Source organism: Mixophyes fleayi, chromosome 5 (genome assembly GCF_038048845.1).
Source record: "Mixophyes fleayi isolate aMixFle1 chromosome 5, aMixFle1.hap1, whole genome shotgun sequence".
Lineage (NCBI taxonomy): Eukaryota > Metazoa > Chordata > Amphibia > Anura > Limnodynastidae > Mixophyes > Mixophyes fleayi.
Window position 1 is genome coordinate 202495441 of NC_134406.1, and position 18524 is coordinate 202513964.

The 18524-nt window shown below is 38.4% G+C and overlaps 1 protein-coding gene across 2 annotated transcripts in view; it reads right to left on the reverse strand.

Annotated features, from left to right (window-relative positions):
• Positions 1 to 10740, reverse strand: part of CIDEA (cell death inducing DFFA like effector a) — a 30307-nt gene extending 19567 nt beyond the window's left edge. Inside the window, exons 1-3 of one of the 2 annotated variants that reach the window (XM_075213277.1) lie at positions 10553 to 10740; positions 5133 to 5280; positions 899 to 931 (exon numbers count right to left, since the gene is read on the reverse strand). In XM_075213277.1, coding sequence (XP_075069378.1) covers positions 899 to 931; positions 5133 to 5280; positions 10553 to 10605 — 234 coding nt within the window. In that variant the 5' untranslated portion in view covers positions 10606 to 10740. The remainder of the gene's footprint in view (positions 1 to 898; positions 932 to 5132; positions 5281 to 10552) is intronic. The other variant, XM_075213278.1, reaches the window with a different exon arrangement.
• Between the last annotated feature and the right edge of the window lie 7784 nt (positions 10741 to 18524).

Consider the following 18524-nt stretch of genomic DNA (forward strand, 5'->3'; position numbering starts at 1 on the left):
ACCACTCAAAATATGGTAGTGTTATCTATGGAACAGTTTTCCTGAGAGCACCGTCCCATAAATTTTTTGGAGGCTACTGTACTACTCATTAAAATAATATTCTATATATTTGTTGATAATAATAATAATAATTAGGCAAAGCCTATGTGAGTATCGGACAAATACTCATAATATGCTAGCTACTTACAAGTCATATCAAACAGCAAACAGGTGTTTGAGATTTAATTCACAGTATTAGCTAGGTGTGGTTTATAGGAACTCCGCTTGCAATCATTGATTAAAACCCGAGAGGCAGAGACTAAAATTATGTTATTATCTGTTTGATTGTCTCTAAATTCTTCTGCTCTACCCATGAGGTATTTATGGACAGAGATATCCAGAGGTGTAGCTAAAGACGAGTGCCCAGTAGCAATTTAAGACACAGGTTTATTTATGAATATCATAAAAAACATCCAAAAACAGACCACTCACATTCTTTGTGGTTCTGTGATACCTCAGGACATCTCAACAGAGTGGAGGCTGTCTCGTATGTAAATAAAAGGGACTATATAATCATATTATATTTGTGTGACATTCTGGTAAGATGTTAGGCCAGTATAAAGAAACTAACTTGAAAGCCCTTTAAAAATGAAAAAAACAACTACTTTCCATTAACACAGACTTTCTAGTTCTGACATCACAATGAAAGGGGCTGTGAGCACCAAAGGCAAGTTTAAAATGTCCGGCAAATGTAATTGTTTTTGTTCACTTTTGGGATCTGTTTCTCGTTGAGAAGTGAATTGAGAATCGATTGTATATATCTATGTATATAATTTGTGTGAATAGTTTTTCATTTTAAGCATTGTTGCTTTATTTTCCATATTAAATTACACTTAAGTTCAGGTCTCTGTGTACTTACGAATTCACGTGTCAGACTTGGAACATTACCTAGCTGAAACAGAAGAGATTATTTGGTTTATGATAGCTTTGGATCTGGGGAGATTATTTGGTTTATGATAAATGATTAAAGTAAGTTGTAAAAGATTAGTTTAGATAAAGGGAGAAGAGAAAGCGTCCTGAGTAAGAGTGTCAGCTCTTCAGAAAAAACCTTGAGGGTGGCCTAGTTGGTAAGGCAAAAGTTAATGTGTGGGATAGAGAGGGAGAGTTTTGATCAGTTTTAAATATACCAGGGGGTATATTTACTAAACTGCGGGTTTGAAAAACAGGAGATGTCTATAGCAACCAATCAAATTCTAGTTATCATTTGCTTAGTACATTCTACAAAATGACAGCTAGATTCTGATTGGTCACTTTTTCAAACCCGCAGTTTAGTAAATATACGCCCAGGTGGGTGTTTTTGATTAACCCTTTGTCTCACACGCACACTTCACATAGGCTCAGGTGAGTGCTGGATTGTGAAGTCTCAAAAGTTTTTATTAAAAATGCGGTGCATATCTTCAAACTTTGGATAAGGACCAACATCAATAGTCAAACAAACCACCCTAACTATTCAAAGTTATTATTCTAATTTAATTTATTTCACTTTTAAATTACATAATTTTACTTTATTTTTATATAATCTTATATTGTGTGTTTTTTTTATTGTTTCGTTTTTTTTAAGCATGAGCCTGTATACTGTGATCTGAATCCATTTAAAGAAAAAAAGAAAATGCAAGTAATTCCCTTTACTGAGGACATTTAGGTTACAAGCATACAGGAATACAAAGTACAGTTGAGGAAACACTCACTTTTCATATACTATAATACTATATACAACCTTATGTCACAAAACTCACTTGAGCCCTTGAGAATGGGTCAACATGATCATCTGGTCCATCTAAAAATCTATATCCAAACTGGCACCAAGCTAGCACTTTGCAGGAGCTATTAGGTTCTCCCTTCACTTATAGATCACTTAAATTTACTCTGTGCACTATTGCACTTCAATTTAGTGTAGAACTTTTGTCTAAATTCCCAGCAATATATAGTGAAGTATTAGTGTGCTATTTGTATAAAATGTATTGGTGGAGAGCAAGTTCATGATCATGTATTTTTTCCAAAAATGTCAGGAAAGTAAGATTAACATTCACCCTCAATGATGATGCTGATTTCATTATAATTATGATCTCATAAGCCATAGTAAGATTTGGAACTCTTACAAAAGCTGCAGGTCAGAGGGACTGGGTGGTCTGTTGAGTCATTAATGAAGGAAAAACTATTTGAACGCAACCAGCTGTCTTTGTGGGTTCTACCTTCATTAGGCATATATTTATAGGTACGATAATTCCATCTTTGGAGACAGAGTGAGGGAGAGAGAAAGATGAAAAAAAGTGTGCTTGTTAAATAGCAAATTTATATTTTTTAAGAACAAAAAAAAAAAAAAGATGCTTAATGCTCATGCATTAATTATGTGATATATATATATTGTAACAAAAGGAGGCATTTAGCTGGCAATATACAGAGAAAGCAGGGAAGTAGAGTAAAACATTTGTGCAGTAATGCACCTAGAGTGAAGACTTATGTATGAAAAGCAATAGTTTAAATTTGGTTAAATTTACATGATCTGAAATCCTTCCTCTCAGCAAACAGACAGGGCGTGTCTGGTTGTGCAAACAGAGGCAGTGATGGGTGTTTTCTTTTAAAGAGAAGGTAGGTGTGTCACCTGTCCATCAAGCTAAGGCTGGGGGAGGAGCATCATGTATAAAAGCTTGTTTGTTTCATTTGTTCAGAGAGACCAATGCTGGGTGAGCTGGCTGGTCCTGAGAGAGAGCTGGACTATGTATAGCTAGTGTTTAGAGTCTCCATGATTGCTGTACAAGTATACGGTGTCAAACATTTACCATCCTGACAATAAAGCACCATAAAAAGGAAGTTGTTGTTCGCGTGTGCTTCTGCAGTAGCGGGCTCTTGCCACAATATATATATCTCCGCTTGGTCAGGGCCATGTATAACAATATTGTAACGTCCTATTGCCTAAAATTATGGCCAACATAGCTACAAAACCTGTGACTATGACAGAGGGGTGAGTGTTGTAACACGTTTGACAGGAGCTTCAGTTCAAATTCCTAAAGCTTCACAAGCATCTATGTGTAAGGTGATCTCAGCATGGAACATCAATGGAGAAAAAAAAAAATCTCCAAAGGGCAATAGTGGGCAGATGTGTATACTCCTATATAAGGATTGCGATACCTGTGCATGTTTTCGAGGTGCAGAGGAAAACAGGTGAGAAATTGCAACCTAGTTGGGTTGCAGTGCATAAAGCGGTCATCACACCTGGCAATGTACGTTTGACAGTCCAATGGGGCAGAGAGCACAAGAAAAGGATTATTGAGCAGTGGGTTACAGTGATCTGGTTAGATAAATACTGCTTTCCCGTGTTCTTGACAAAAAGATTGTGGCATGTGTGGAGCCAACCTAAGAACTCTACAGCCCCATGTGCAATTCTTTCCAATGTAGCTGCTGCTGTTCCTGTCACACTAAGCAATGAAATTACTTAATAACACCATTAAAACACTACTGATCAAATTGCAGTATTTTTGTAGCAGCTACAAAATTATCATTTAAAAAAAAGTATTAATTATTTTTGTATATGCCATGTAAACGATTTTTTTTTTTAATAAAAATCATTATTGAAAAAAATCAAAAAAAGTATATAAAATTAAAATTCAGTAATTTGTATTTGTTAGTACCAGCCTCTAATATCGTTATTCAGCAATTTAGTTAAAGTGTGAAAAGCACAGCAGTAGTTAAACCCAGTTATGCCAGAGAGGAATCACTCAGCATCTGAGCTACAACATCTCCAGTATAACCAGGGACCACTTTGTAGGGTTGAAAGCAATTCATTATCAGCAGAAAACGGAAAAATATAACTTCTATTAGATTGCCAGTGAGACGCAGCAGAGTGATTCATGCAATGATGGTCACAGAATGCCGAAATCACTTGATAATTTTTAGTATGGGTATAATACCTGCATTTCAGCAGTGCTTCTGATGCTGAGAGGATACAACAGTGATGAGGTTACTAATCTACAGTTTGTGACATCGCTACTCATATGTTCTACTCATAACATTATCGTGTGCAGCAGACTATTACACTACAAACATTAGTTATGTATAACAGAAGAAAGCTTTGAGCTGATGAATTATTGGATGATATCTGGGATTTCCTACTAGAGTATCCAATATAAATAGTATATAGAGTGTACAACAAGGTATGCCCTTGCCAGGACAAAAGATTGACTTGGACCTTGCAACTGTCTAATGGGATCTTTGAGGATTCACACACATTTATGTGGAGACAGGAGCTATGGGGTGCTATTAAACGGCCACTGCTGCTCTGACAAGTGAGGTCATAAGCCAAGCACTTGAACCCATTTTTTGTGCCAGAGTAATTCACTTATCTATTAGGGGTTAAGTTCTATTGTGTACTGCAGTCAACTGTAACTTAGGGGAGGGCCTGTTGTTCACCCTCTATATTCTTCTCAAAGTGGATGCTGGTTCTCTGTGCTGCACAAATTCCCTCCCACAAGCTGCAACATTGCATCTCTTTTAATGTTATTGTATTGCTGTTTATTTTCCTGGTGTAGGTGCGGATCCTTGGTGGAGTTGCTAACCAATTTTCTCCCCTATACAGACGAGGTACAGTCGGAAAAGCTTTTGCGATCAGCGACTAATACATAAAGGGCTATCGCTGATTGGCCGCAGGTCACTGCCCCTTTCAAAGTAACGTGGGTCATGATCCCCTTATCTGAGGGATCCCTTGACCTGCTTTGTGCGGCATGTAATTGTGAGTCCAGAGGGGGTGTAGTTACTGACGCAAGATTCTGCACTGGCCAAATCGTAAAGGAAAGGAGTACATCCTGCTACCAGTGTTTAGTGCCAGATGGCTATACACTGTTTTAGTTTGGGTACTAGTGGTTTGCTGACCTGCAAAGGCTTTAGCCATCACCATAATTTATGCTCTAATAAACTGACCTTTTTGACAAAACTTAAATTGGTGTCAGTATCTTTATTTATGTGCTCGAGTATTGAAGGCAACAGGTAGAAGGGTTTGTGCAATGAAGAGAGGCAACGACAGAATGTAAATTAGTAAAGCTACAATCCGATATTATGTATCAATAGTACAGTATTTAGAAATTAGACTATCCAAGTACCTTCTCAATGAGTTCCTTTAATGTGCCTGCTACAACACCTTTTCGCTTGCTCCTATCATAGTTAGATACTCGAAAAGGCCTCTGTGAAGGAGGAAGAGGTGAGAACAGAACTTTTCGGGTCAGTGAGGCACCCACTGTGGTAAATGATCTGAAATTTAGAGGCACGAGACATGTATTAAAAACAAAACAAAATTAAATGAGAACAGTTCAAAGTATGAAAATATCCAGCAAACTAAACAAGACACTCATGTAAGGAGGATAAGATAAGGTACATCCCAAGATGTACAAATGTGCCTGCTCAGACTTGTACTGCAAGTTTGCCAGCAAAGAATTGGAATAAAATGACAGAAAACAGCTGCTGAAATTTACCAGTCCACACTCTGTACTTCATGTACTAAAATTAAACAATTTACATGTTTTACATTGCTCTACATGGTTACATGTGCAATTTTTACACTTTTTTTGTATTTGTAAACAGAACAGTAGTAGTAGTTGTCTTTTAATGAAATTGCCCGGGGATCAAGGTAATCCAAGATACACTACATTCCAGATTTAATTTAAATCCCATAATCCTTTTACAAAAGTCACTTCATTGGAACACAATAATTAACTAATTAAAAGATCAGACAGTGCCTATCTATAATATCAACTATAACACAAAATGTATTTATTATATTAGGAAGTATGTATCTACAAACTGTGTGTGTGAAAATGCTATTTATATACATACAAGGTAGCACTGTCATCTACAAATCACTGACCAGGTTTCCAGGGATTCAGTTCTAGGCAAAACAGGGCCCTTGATAATAAGATTGAATTATTCACCCTCAAACACTTCACTCCCAAAATGTCATTAGAAGTTTGCTTTAGGAAGTTTTTCTGTGAAATGTCAAATGCAACAATGGCTGTTTATCTAAAGTTGCAATGGTAAATGGTCCCAACAGTGGAGCCACACAAGGTGGAGATACAAGAATCATACATTATAAGTGAACCTTTAAAAAAAATGGGGTTTGGCCAATGTGGACCATCAGTAGAGACCCAGGACCCATGCTCAATTGGCGTACTCTAAAAAAAAGCAATGTTTAAAGAAAAGAGGTAAAACATACAAAATTATTTTGTTATTTTATAACGATCAGCAAAGACAGCATATTCTATTCTGTACTATGACATTTTTAACTGCTTTGCTTACTATTTAAATAGACATAAGACATAATAAGAAGTTATGATTGACTTATTAAAAACTAATTTATAGATTTATTTTTTTAAACAAAATGTTACAGATGCTTTGTTAAAAAGTTGTCGCTTAGTGAAACAAGTTTTTTTGATGATAATTTGGCAAGTAGAGATCCAGCTTTACTGACACTGCTACCAATGTATTTGATCAAAGCAGTGTGTTTGTGGATTTATGCACAGTGGGTGACCACTGGCCAAGCATCAAATCGGCACAGGGATTAGAAAATGTTTGCTTGGGAAAGGCTATAGTTACCCATCAGAGAAGAACATCCTGTACGCCAATAACTGCAATGGCTGGACTGTAACTTGGGCTCCTTCAAGACCCATACTCTTGCTCACCCACCTAACAACCAGATCTTCATAAATCACCATCCATAGGGCTAGTTTTAGTGCATGAGTTAAATCAAGGTGGAATGGCCAATATCATAAGTCTCGACTAGTAATACCATTTTCACTTCTGGATCATATTCAGTAATACTAAAAGAAGGTGGCTGTGTGATATAGCTGATCTTTGTGTGCTGCAAAAGGATTTCCCTGATGCTGTAATTTGTTTTTTTTTGGAAAGCCAGTTCGAAAACCCAATCATTTAAAGTGATTTTGTGGGGCAACAGAAGGTCAGTACTCCAAATCAGGAAAAAAATAATCTCCTAAGCTCTCTTAGCAAAGTAAAATCTTGATGTTTGCCATCTGTTTATAGGAAGCTGTACACTAAAATAAAATAGATACTGTGGAAGTAGTATAAAAATGCAATGTTACATCAGACAATCTTATGCCACCTATACGTTATAACAGCTGCCTTCAGAGTTAGTTCGTCAGACCTAGAGCCATTAAAGTCTGCAATGTATTTACAGTGTCAAATAACATTTTAAAAAGTTCTCTCCACTATCTAAATAAAGCGTTACTTTTATAGCACCTCGGAGGTGACTTGTATCCTTATTACTGTTGCTATGCTCATCATAAATGTGTCTTGAAATGTCACAGATGTGCTCAGCAACAACTGCGATGCCAGAAATACATGGACTGTAAAATAAAAAAGGAGAAAATGTTACATGACACATTATGGAGTTGTTGTACATTAGTATAACCCCCATATAATGCACTTTCACTTCACATACAGTCTTAGACACTGTTTATAGATGTTCCTAAACATTTTCTAGTTTAATCCAGTTATTGTCACTGATGGGAGAACAACATTACTACAGTGATTTCCTTTTAAAATGCCAAACTGAGACAGTGACCTCAGATGACCTATCCTGGGGAGCGATTTACCCGCATAGAATACCTTGCCCAAGCGACTGGTGGCACAGAATGATGATGATCTGGAGGATCCTTCTTAGGTCTTATCTACAAGACATTATCTATTGTTCTATTTGTGATACAATTATATACTTTAATCATATTATAGCATGAAATCCAAAGTATTGGCTTGATATCGAAAAAAGACTAATTTAGTACTTTGAACATTGGAATATCTAGTATTAGAAATAAGCAGGTTACTTTCATCTTACTACAAGACCCCAGTCCAAAGAGGGGACATGACATCTTGTATCTAATTATTATTATTTCAGAACTCTGGATATAGCAAAGTAAGCACTTCAAATGCAAAACAGTTTGAAAACGAATAGAAACAAATCTGTTGAAACTATACAATTACCATGATCCTCAGTAACTCTAATACTAGGTTATTACTATGCAAAAAACAGGATGATGGGAGGTTAGTTCAGCAACAGGAGGTGTTACAGGCTTTCTGCCCAGAAGTAGGGTGCTACCAAACATTAGGAAATAATCTTTTTTTTTTTTTTTCTTTTGCTGCAGGGTATTTATTACATACAGATGGAAATGATGAGAGATTTTTTTTAAAAAAATCCCACTCCTATTCACCTTGGAGAGTTTCCAGCATCAAGTACATCCAGCCTGCAAATTGTTCTCCTGGGAATTCTCTTCACCGCTACACTACACTGTTGTACTTTAAGGCTACTTGCTGGTCAGAGAGCATTAACGCACAGAAGCAGTAGAGAGTCAGAGCTCTGCCCAGAAAAGCAATTATTTCAATGGTCCGGGAAAACGGAGGGATACATCATCATCATTTATTTATATAGCGCCACTAATTCCGCAGCGCTGTACAGAGAACTCATTCACATCAGTACCTGCCCCATTGGAGCTTACAGTCTAAATTCCCTAATATAGACACACACTCACACACAGACAGACAGAGAGGGAGGGAGAGAGAGACTAGGGTCAATTTTGATGGCAGCCAATTAACCTACCATACATCTTTTTGTTTTATATTTCTGTCTACGTGAAGGTAATGAAAAAGCTCCTTACTCCACCTGTGACAGACCCTCTTTATAGCGGACCTGTCACTTGCCCCACTCGATACAGGGTCCTCTCTCATACCAGTAAAAGTATCTACTGGACGGTTGCAATCTCTTAATCTTCACTTCCCAGAGAACCTGCAGTGACACTTAAGACACAAAGAGTATTCACATAATTCTACTCAACCAGTGCCTACTGTAAAACTGTCCCCAACAGTCAAACTCAGTATATATACAAAGCACTGACCCATTCAGCTCTGTATCTAAGTGTTAGCTCAAAGAAGAATGGGTAAGATGTGGCCAGTAGCTGTGCAAGATAAAGATATGACCTCCGCAAATCCCAGCTTCTGCTTTGGAGCTCAATATAGTTTTTATTTTTTCCCTGTGTGCGATTGCTAGTTCACTTTTTACAAAGGCACTCTGTCTTTGATTATCTTGGGCCTCTGGTAGCCAAATACTTTTTTTAAATTTTACTTGGCTTTGCACTAGATGGTGCAATATTTCTGAATAACATTGGTAACTCAATTCGCTAATTAACATTTGCATGGAGATTGATGTTAGCATCTCTAGTGTACGCCATCATATGTTTACATGGCCACAGCAAAAAGTGTATTGTCATGGAAACAGCTTTGCTTTGTGGATAGAATTTTAATACTGCAACTTAGAGGTCTATTTCCAAACAATGAACTCTAGTCATTGCTACAAGACATAGGGGTAAATTTATCAAGTTGCAGGTTTGAAAAGTGGAGATGTTGCCTATAGCAACCAATTAGATTCATTTATCTCATTTATTTAGTACATTCTACAAAATGACAGCTAGACTTAGGTTGCTATAGGCAACATCTCCACTTTTTCAAACCTGCAGCTTGATAAATTTTCCCCATAATCATTAATTCCACCTGTGCTTTTCCAAAACAGAAAAACGAAGAAAAATAAAACAAGTTGAATTATGTACTTTGTTTCAAATAGAGGTTAGTTACACAAGTGCCCCTATATGCAATTAAGTTAATGCAAGAGGGGGCTGGAGGTGGGCACTTGCAGGACCATTCAAGTCCATTTACTGGTCCCACACATTGTACAAAATCAAATCAGTCCTGCACATGAGCAGTTTAAAAAAATAAAATAATTCAGGATATCACCAACCAATGATCACTGCAAGAAGCGCTGACAGCCTGGTGAAATGTGTTTCAAATACCAGGTTGGACAAAAGGATTGAGGCAAAAATTAGCCAATCTTTAAAAAGTAAATAACCCTTATAATATAATGAGTGTTGAATAAAGAAATATGAGCGTGTGAAGAATTACTGAATTAGATGGCATTCACTCACAATGTCTCTGCTAGTAACAAATGTATTATGGCCCAGCAGACTATTTTATAATATTATCAGTCATATTAATTATGTCTTTAATCTGCCCCTTCATAGTATTAGTAAATACTCTCCTCAGGCACTACAATTGGTTTATGTGTTTGGATTTACTGCAGATAAACAAGGAAATACGAAGACCCTCTGACACCCTTCACCAGGAAAATATATATACTATAGCCTACCACTTGTAAACACCAGAACTGGGTGAAAACCTGTAATTGGATTGTTGTGTTTACTAATACCAGATACACAGTCTATGGTATATCTATCCAGCCCCAATTCTATTATTCATTCACCAAGCTGAGCACATGTAAAACAAGGCAAGATATTACATTACAAGTTGCTATTATGCACATTAAATACCCACTAACATGTAAGATGCAATGGAAACCAGACATCACCGGACCCTAATCAGACATCATCATGATATGTTAGATAACAATCACCATAAAAATGGATGCCTTAGTGCACAGCACGATCCAGGCTATTAGTCACCGTTACCTCACCTTATGAGTGACTTGGGGGATAAGGCATTGGCATAGTCCATGGCACTCTGCATCCTGCCGTCTGTGTAAATTAATGGCTAAAAGATCCGAGGGAGAGGAGTGAGTTAACCTTTCCCCTACTTCCACGGATGAAGATACTAGATCCCCTCCCACGGTCCCATCACAGCGTTACTCAGTCCTTGGACTCCACCTCCCTATAGCAGCTGATTCATGGACAACGTTACATCATCCACTATGCTCGTCATGCAGACACAAATCCAATTCACACTGACGTACAAGTTAAAACCAGCTGTAACAGCCAAAACATGAGCTTATAAAGTAAGATGGGTTATTCCATACTATTCAACTGAGCGTTTACTCTACAGGGGCAAATGGAAATTATATATATATATATATATGTATATATATATGAAAGTAACGATGTATTTTAAACTGACACACTGTACTAGAGAGTGAATCATGATCATATGTGTATTTTGAATAGTTTATAGTTACCAATTGCCCCCAACACTGCGCCTTATAAATGTTTGCTACTGTCCATGTTTTTTTCTTTAAATGAGTTGTTGCTTTTGACAAAAAAGTAGTATATAATTATAATACTATTTTAATATTTAAATATTTTTCCTAAACTCTGACATCATGGGTCATCAAAGATAATGATATATTTCACTACTGTGGTCATGATAGCACATACCTTTATGACACTCTAAAGAGTAACAATGGTAGTATACTTCAAGTTTGTATATATGCTGTCTCTCCATGATATTTACAGTTCTCTCCTTTATTTTTCTATTTCTTCTTCAAATTTACCTCAGTTGAACAGTCTGGGGAGCGTCCTGATGTTCTGGGACAGTAGGTAAGCATGATTTTAAAGTGTCTTTGACAAAATAAGTCAAAAACACTTTAAAAGTGAAAGTACACTGGACTTTGAAATAATGATTTAATTTGGATGCCAATTGTGCAAATGGAAAGCATTTAAACAGTTGGTACTTCACAAAAACAGAGAATAGACATGTAACTGTGTACGCACATGACAGACAAATATACACATTTTTAAAAATAAATGATAATTGGGTTTGACATATAAAAAAGGTGAGGGGCATTTAATATGCAGGGCCAAGTGAGTCTTCATTGAACCAAGGCCTAAGAGTATGCAGGAGGTATGGAGCTTTTTGTTTCACAGTCCTGAGGAGAATTTGGAAGTTTTACCACTAGAATTGAGCTTGGACATTTGAATTCAAGTTTATTTAAAAATAACCTTTTACCTTTCATGCCTGTGACATCAGGTGCTGTCTATTAAAACCAACTAAAACCAATTAAGAATATTCTATGGTACCTGGGCAACAGGGCTGTGTTAGCATTTATTGTGCAAAGTTGTTTTTCTGTCTGACCTTCTAATACTGACCCAACTTGTTCTCTTGATATTGATCTTTGTTTGTGACCCTGACCTGACCGTGGCATGGGTATTGACCAAAATTCTGTATGGTAAGCAGCTGCCTACTGAGGCTAGTTCTGGCAGCCACTACGCGTGGATTTCCCACAGCAAGGTCCATCACCCCCTTGGACTCTCTGGACTTCCACTAGACTCCTCGTCTCAGGTTTATCCAGCACCAATGCTAGTTATCATTGTGCTGGCCGTGTCTCCACAATATGATGAGTATGATGGTGTCGCTCTTGTTCATTTTTGGTTGGTACACTGTATGAATCAAGCCCAGTATCTTCAGTTATTACAGCAGTGACTCACTGTTGACCATCCCCATAATTCCTACCATGCACAGAATCATAAAGAGCAAGTAAGGGTAAAGTATTGTAGGCTAGGGCTAAACCTCAGTTAAGATATGTGTGAAGATGGCACCCCGTGGAAAGCTCTTCAGGGATGAAACCTGTAATTGGGCATGGGGTAATATATTGAGCTAAAAAGTACTGTTTAAGTCTTGTTGAACAGTCCTGCTCAGTAATATTTTATAATGCATCTTTTGCAGACTACAACATTCTTACTGCTTTTCTATTCCCTTGAGGGCAGCATGGAGTTATGTTTGTAGCTCAAATTAAGTTTAGATCAGTGGAAATCTTGAATTTATGACAAGTAAATTCAGCCCAATTACCATATAAAATGACACCGTGAAGAGGTCACACCAGATGTTTGAGCAGAGATGAGGATTACCTTTAGCCATTTTGAGTAAGAATCCACCACTACAATAAAATGATTTCCTTGGAAAGGGCCAGAAAAATGAATATGTTAATGCCTTGACAAAGGCTTCTTCGCAGTCTCCTAAAATAAGCTGGGGTGTAAGGATTATTAACCTGTGGCAGCACTGCAGACACTATAAACACAAGCATCATCAGCTTGTGGCATACCGGGTTTATATAACCGTGTTGATGCAACACATTGCAATACAGCAAAACACTTCTCCACATTTTGAAGGCAACAACAATTAGGACTGAGTAGCTACACCAGATTGCAAAGTACTTATATGCCCTTTATTCACAGACAAGCTTTGTAGGAGCAAAGTTGAATTACAGCATTGCCTTGTTTAAAGACTTGCATTATATTAACGTATTTTGGCCTTTTCTTTTCTTCCAGTTATTCTACAGTCTACAATCAATTGACCACTGCTTATGTCCTCCATAATTCTACTCTTTCCAACCCTTTGACACAGAATTATCCATCACTACTCATCCTCCCGAGACAATCTCTTTGGTCAAGGAAAGTGTGTTACTGCCTGCTTCCCCTACGGAAGGGGTCTACTCCTGACAATGGTAAATTTCCACTCTATTAGTCTCAGGGGTGGACCCAGACATTTGCCCTTCCCGGGGCGATTTCAGGAGGGGGCGATTTAGGCCCCGCCCCCTTTCTGTGTTCTAAGGCTGCCGGCGGCTGCACAGTATGTGCAGGTCCGTTCAGCAGTGAAAGTGTGCTGTCCTGCTGCTCTGATTGTGTTTAAAACACAATCAGAGCAGCCGGGCAGCATACTGTCACTGCTGAACGGACCTGCACAGTGTGCAGCTGTCGGCAGCAAGCCCCTGGTAGGGGGGGGGCGATCGGGGCGATCGCCCCCCCCCCCCCCTGGATCCGCCACTGATTAGTCTCCAGACAGACCTTCAGAGAGACAAATTTGTGAAATGGTCCTGTGATGAGAGGTTTGGCAGATATCGCACTGATGTACAACCTCCTTTAGGTCAGCATCGATTCTGGACCACCACACGTAACTTTCATGCACACAATGCCTGGATGTGCTACATTGCACAGTATTGGGCTATCTGCAGTCAGTTTTTCTAAATTCATGGCTTCCAATGTGCAAACAAGAAGGGATGAGTGTAAATGAGATATTGAGCAATCAGTGGCTCAAATTTCAGTGTATGTATGTTTTACCAGATTTAAATACAAGGTTATTATCATAGGCATTCTGAATGACAATCTGAAGAAGCATTTGAGGTGAAATATTAGCCATAGGAATATATTTTGATAGTAATCCTAAAGGTGACTTGTGATTCGTATGGATTTCAAATGTGTACCCATGGTAATGGTTGTGAACTGTTTTAACACCAACTATGATAGCTAAATGCTTCTTTATTAATTTGTACATTGTTCCTTTCTGCAGTTGTTATTGTTTTTGAGTAGAAAGTAAATTATTAATTTAAATTAATGAAGTTGGTGGCCCTAAAGCAGAATTAGATTGGATTTATATGGGACATATTTACTCTTTCCATCTTGCAATTTGTCCAGAGTATCCGCAAACCTGAAAAAGTAGGTGCGCCCCCTTTTATCTGAATGTGTTCAAAAACCAGGATGTGACCATACACCTTTAAATGCGCTGGGCAGATAACTTGAAAAAGAAGCAGTATGGATCTACATTGTTTGAAACTGAGCCTTTTTCTACTCAAAAAGTTAAGTTAGGCTGCACGAGAGGGTGACACTGCAAGCCCTTTTCATCAATACATCAGACTCAATGGTCCTGCAGCATCTTACTTTGAAATTCTCTAAGTTTACATTAGTCTGCTAAGTGGCTCAGGACTGTAATGTAAATAGGTTTTGTTTTTTTGGAGAAACTGGAAAATCTGCACGATGACAGATGATGGTGTGGAATGTGTAATTAACATAGCTAATAACTCCTTATAAGTATTTTTGGACTAGCTGGAGCAGTTAGTGAGAGTATTATTGTAAATGTTTTAGCCCCACATACTACTAATAGTACTGGTAGTATGGTTTCTGGTAAGATTGTCTATTTGATTTACTTCTAAAAATATGACAGTCTTTCTGAAAATTAGTTAGAAGAATTCATGTATGTGCAGACAGTGGGAACCCACAGAGGCGGCCGAGAACCGAGAAGCAGGCGGCTGTCCCTGTGCGAGAAGGGACGCAGGGACGGCGCCTGACACTTACATGGTTTAAAAGTTTCTTTTCCTACAGCAATCTGACAGGGTGTATCTGCAGTCAGAGCAAACAGAGCAGCTGATGAGAACTCCTGCCCATCAATCTAGGGCTGGGGGAGGGGGTGTAGTACGAGTGATCGGTGCTGTAAACACCGACACTCTTTAATCCTCCACAGTTATTCCTATACTGAACAGAGCGACAAAGAAAAATTAACTACTTACTAGTAAAAAGACAGAGAATAAATCCAAAGACAGGAGATAGCGACTGTTGTAAATGATGTCACTTACAGCTGCGACTTGCAAAGTTCCAAATTTAAAGTAGCAACACACGGAAGCAGGTAAGTATTAGGTTGACATTACCAGTTAGGGGTAGGGTTAGGGGTAGGGTAGGGGTTAGGACTTAGGGTTAAGACCCCTACCCCTAACCCTACCCCTAACCCTATGCCTAACTGGTATACTGTATACTTTCTAAACCAGAATATTGAATTTATTCAGAAATTTGTTGGGTAAAAAAACTTTGTGGTAATAGAGATTGGTTTTAATCTAAAAGTACTACATCCAGAATATTGTTGCCTGAACTCAGAGTCAGACAGGCAGGGGTTAATGCAGAGCAGTCTTGTCTGGTGGAGTGGACAGCTCAATGTAGCAGGTAGTGTAAACTGGAATATAATTGGCAGAACTCAGAGTCAGATAGGCAGAGGTCAGTAGTATAGAAGACAACATAATCCATTAAACAAGCCAGGGGTGAGGGCAGGTAGAGATATGAGAGCAAATCTGTTTAACAAAGCCAAGAGTCAGGATTGGAGAAGACATTAGAGTCCTTTAAACAATCAGGGTCAAATACAGAGAAAACAACAAGTCATAATGCAAGACACACTAGGTCAAGCAGGAACTATCACCAGCAATGGTATGCTGCCAGGAAGAGGTTTATAAAGACAGCAGCACCATTCAGAAACTGCAGGATAATTAGATGCATGGGTGTGGTAAGTAATAGCACAGCTGCCAGACTGAGAGCTGAAGAGAGGCTTGTTGCCATTTACCTAGCAACCGAGTCAGTGAACTCCTTACCCTGTTTATTTCTGGGGTACTGAGAAGAAAGGAAAGGTTACCGACTTTGGGACATCGAAGGAAATAAACTAATTAAAGCAAGAGATGTCATTTTCCATGAGACTGTGACACATGTAACAAATGACAAAGTACCAAGAGTGTCACCATCACTGAAATACTACTTTGTTGTATTAAGCATGCTGTCTGAAGATATAATTGTAAGTAAGGAGCTTAGTGAGTCTCAGGCTAACCAAACTGAGCCTACAGTTAAACCGCAAATGCAAGTGAGGACATCAGCAGGACAGAATAAAGAAATGCCAACTCTGAGGTATGGTGATGAATTTGTAAACTTTGTTTTGTGTCAGCCTCAATCCATAAGCGAAGCTAAGTCATGTGATGAATGGAAAAGTGCAATTAACAAGGAGTTAAGAAAGATAATTGTACATGGATTATTCTTGACAGGCCAAATAATCAAAACAACATTAAAAACGAGTAGGTATTTTGCAAATGTATAATACAGATGGGTCCTTGGCAAGATACAAAGCAAGGCTCATTGCAACAGGCTACACTCAGCGAAATGGAATAGGTTATGGAGAAGTTTTCTCACCAGTTGAAAAGTACAGTATTTTCTGTCTTATTATGGCCATATCTGCTTTACATGATTTGGAACTGTATCACTTGGACTTTGATTCAGCTTTCCTGAATGGTAATCTAACAGAAGAAATTGATATGGAATTTTCATAAGGAAATGGTGAGATATTGATAAAAGCATTGTATGGTTTGAAACAGAGTGGGCGATGTTGGTGTTTAAAGTTAGCCACTGTCCTGATTGAAATGGAGTTTTCAAGGTCAGAAAAAGATCCTTGTTTATACTCGAAATGGGTGAAAGGCTACATTCCTTATTGTTGTGTACAGGATGATCTGCTACTCGCAGGTCAACCAGGTGAAATACAAGTACAGAGGGTAAGAAACTAAAAATTCAATGATAGTAAAGAAGGTTGTTTTCTTCTAAGTGTTAAAATTAATATTTATTAGTTTCTTTTTAAATTGCTAACTCATAAAACTAGCCAAATAGTAAAAAAGACAAGTGATAAATAATTATAATAGTTAAACATTGCTGCATCTAGCTATTATATTTAAAACCTCTCATTGTATAATATTAAGAACTTGAGCTCACAACAGAAACACCAATGCACGGTTCACTGTTCCTGCTTTTTCAAAGCTAGCAAATTGGGTCTAAGAGCAGGATATTTAAACTTCCTGCATCCACGGATCCGTGGCTGTAGTTACCTGATTGGCATCCTATTCATTCAACTCCTTGTATATCATTAGGTTTTGATATCTCATGGGGTTTTCGTTCAGATAAATGTTTTAATACAAAGATTATTTGCTCTTATTAATTTTGTATCGTTAAATTTGTACAGTTAGATCTTTTATATTTTGTATTACATTTTTATTTCCCTCAGCACTATTTTAAATGAGTTAGACTTCCTTAATTTCATTTATCATCATCATCATTTATTTATATAGCGCCACTAATTCTGCAGCGCTGTACAGAGAACCCATTCACATCAGTCCCTGCCCCACTGGAGCTTACAGTCTAAATTCCCTAATATAGACACACATTCACACACAGACAGAGGGAGACAGACAGACAGAGAGGGAGAGACTAGTGTCAATTTTGATAGCAGCCAAACACAGGGAGAACATACAAACTCCACACAGATAAGGCCATGGTCGGGAATTGAACTCATGACCCCAGCGCTGTGAGGCAGAGGTGCTAACCACTAGGCCACTGTGCTGCCCCCAAATTTATGAATTTGGCTTTATAGAGCTTCAAGTTCCTAAATGTCACGGTCTGCCTCCGCCTGCTTTGCAACATCTCCCTTTTGAATGCTGCTTGCATCCTGCAGCTCCTGTTTCTTTTGAACTGTGCAGTATTTGTGTTTATTTTATGTGTTGCAGCAGTACCTCGGATCACCAGAGGTGCTGCTATTGTGCCTTACTTGTTTGTATCAGGGGTTAACCTGCCCTGTAATTATTCCTTGCACCTGGGTGTGTCCCTTCTTAAACCTGTCTCTCCCAGCAGTCATTGCTGATTATTGTTGTCACATTCTGATGTTACACTCTGTGGTCACTTCCGCCTGTTGTGCTCCTGGATTTATGCTGCTTGAGATCTATCTCAACTTACATTCTGCTGACCTGTTTCATCTGTGAACCTGGGACTTACCTGTGCATTTCCATGTACTTGCTGCCTGGAATCTTTCCTCACCTCCCATTTACCTGCAACTGCTCTCTATCTGGTAATTTCTGCAGGCTTATTATTATTATTATTATTATTATTATTATTATTAATTTTTATTTACAGGGCGCCACTAGGTGTCCGTAGCGCCGTACAGGGACAAACGAAATTACAATACAAGGAGAGACAGCACAGTACAGTAAACAATAAGCACAGTAACTCCGTGAGCTCAAAGCACAGCAAGGGCGGGGGGGGGGGGGGGGGGGGAGAGGGGAAGGTCTGCATACGACGGAGCCCAAGAGGGAGGGC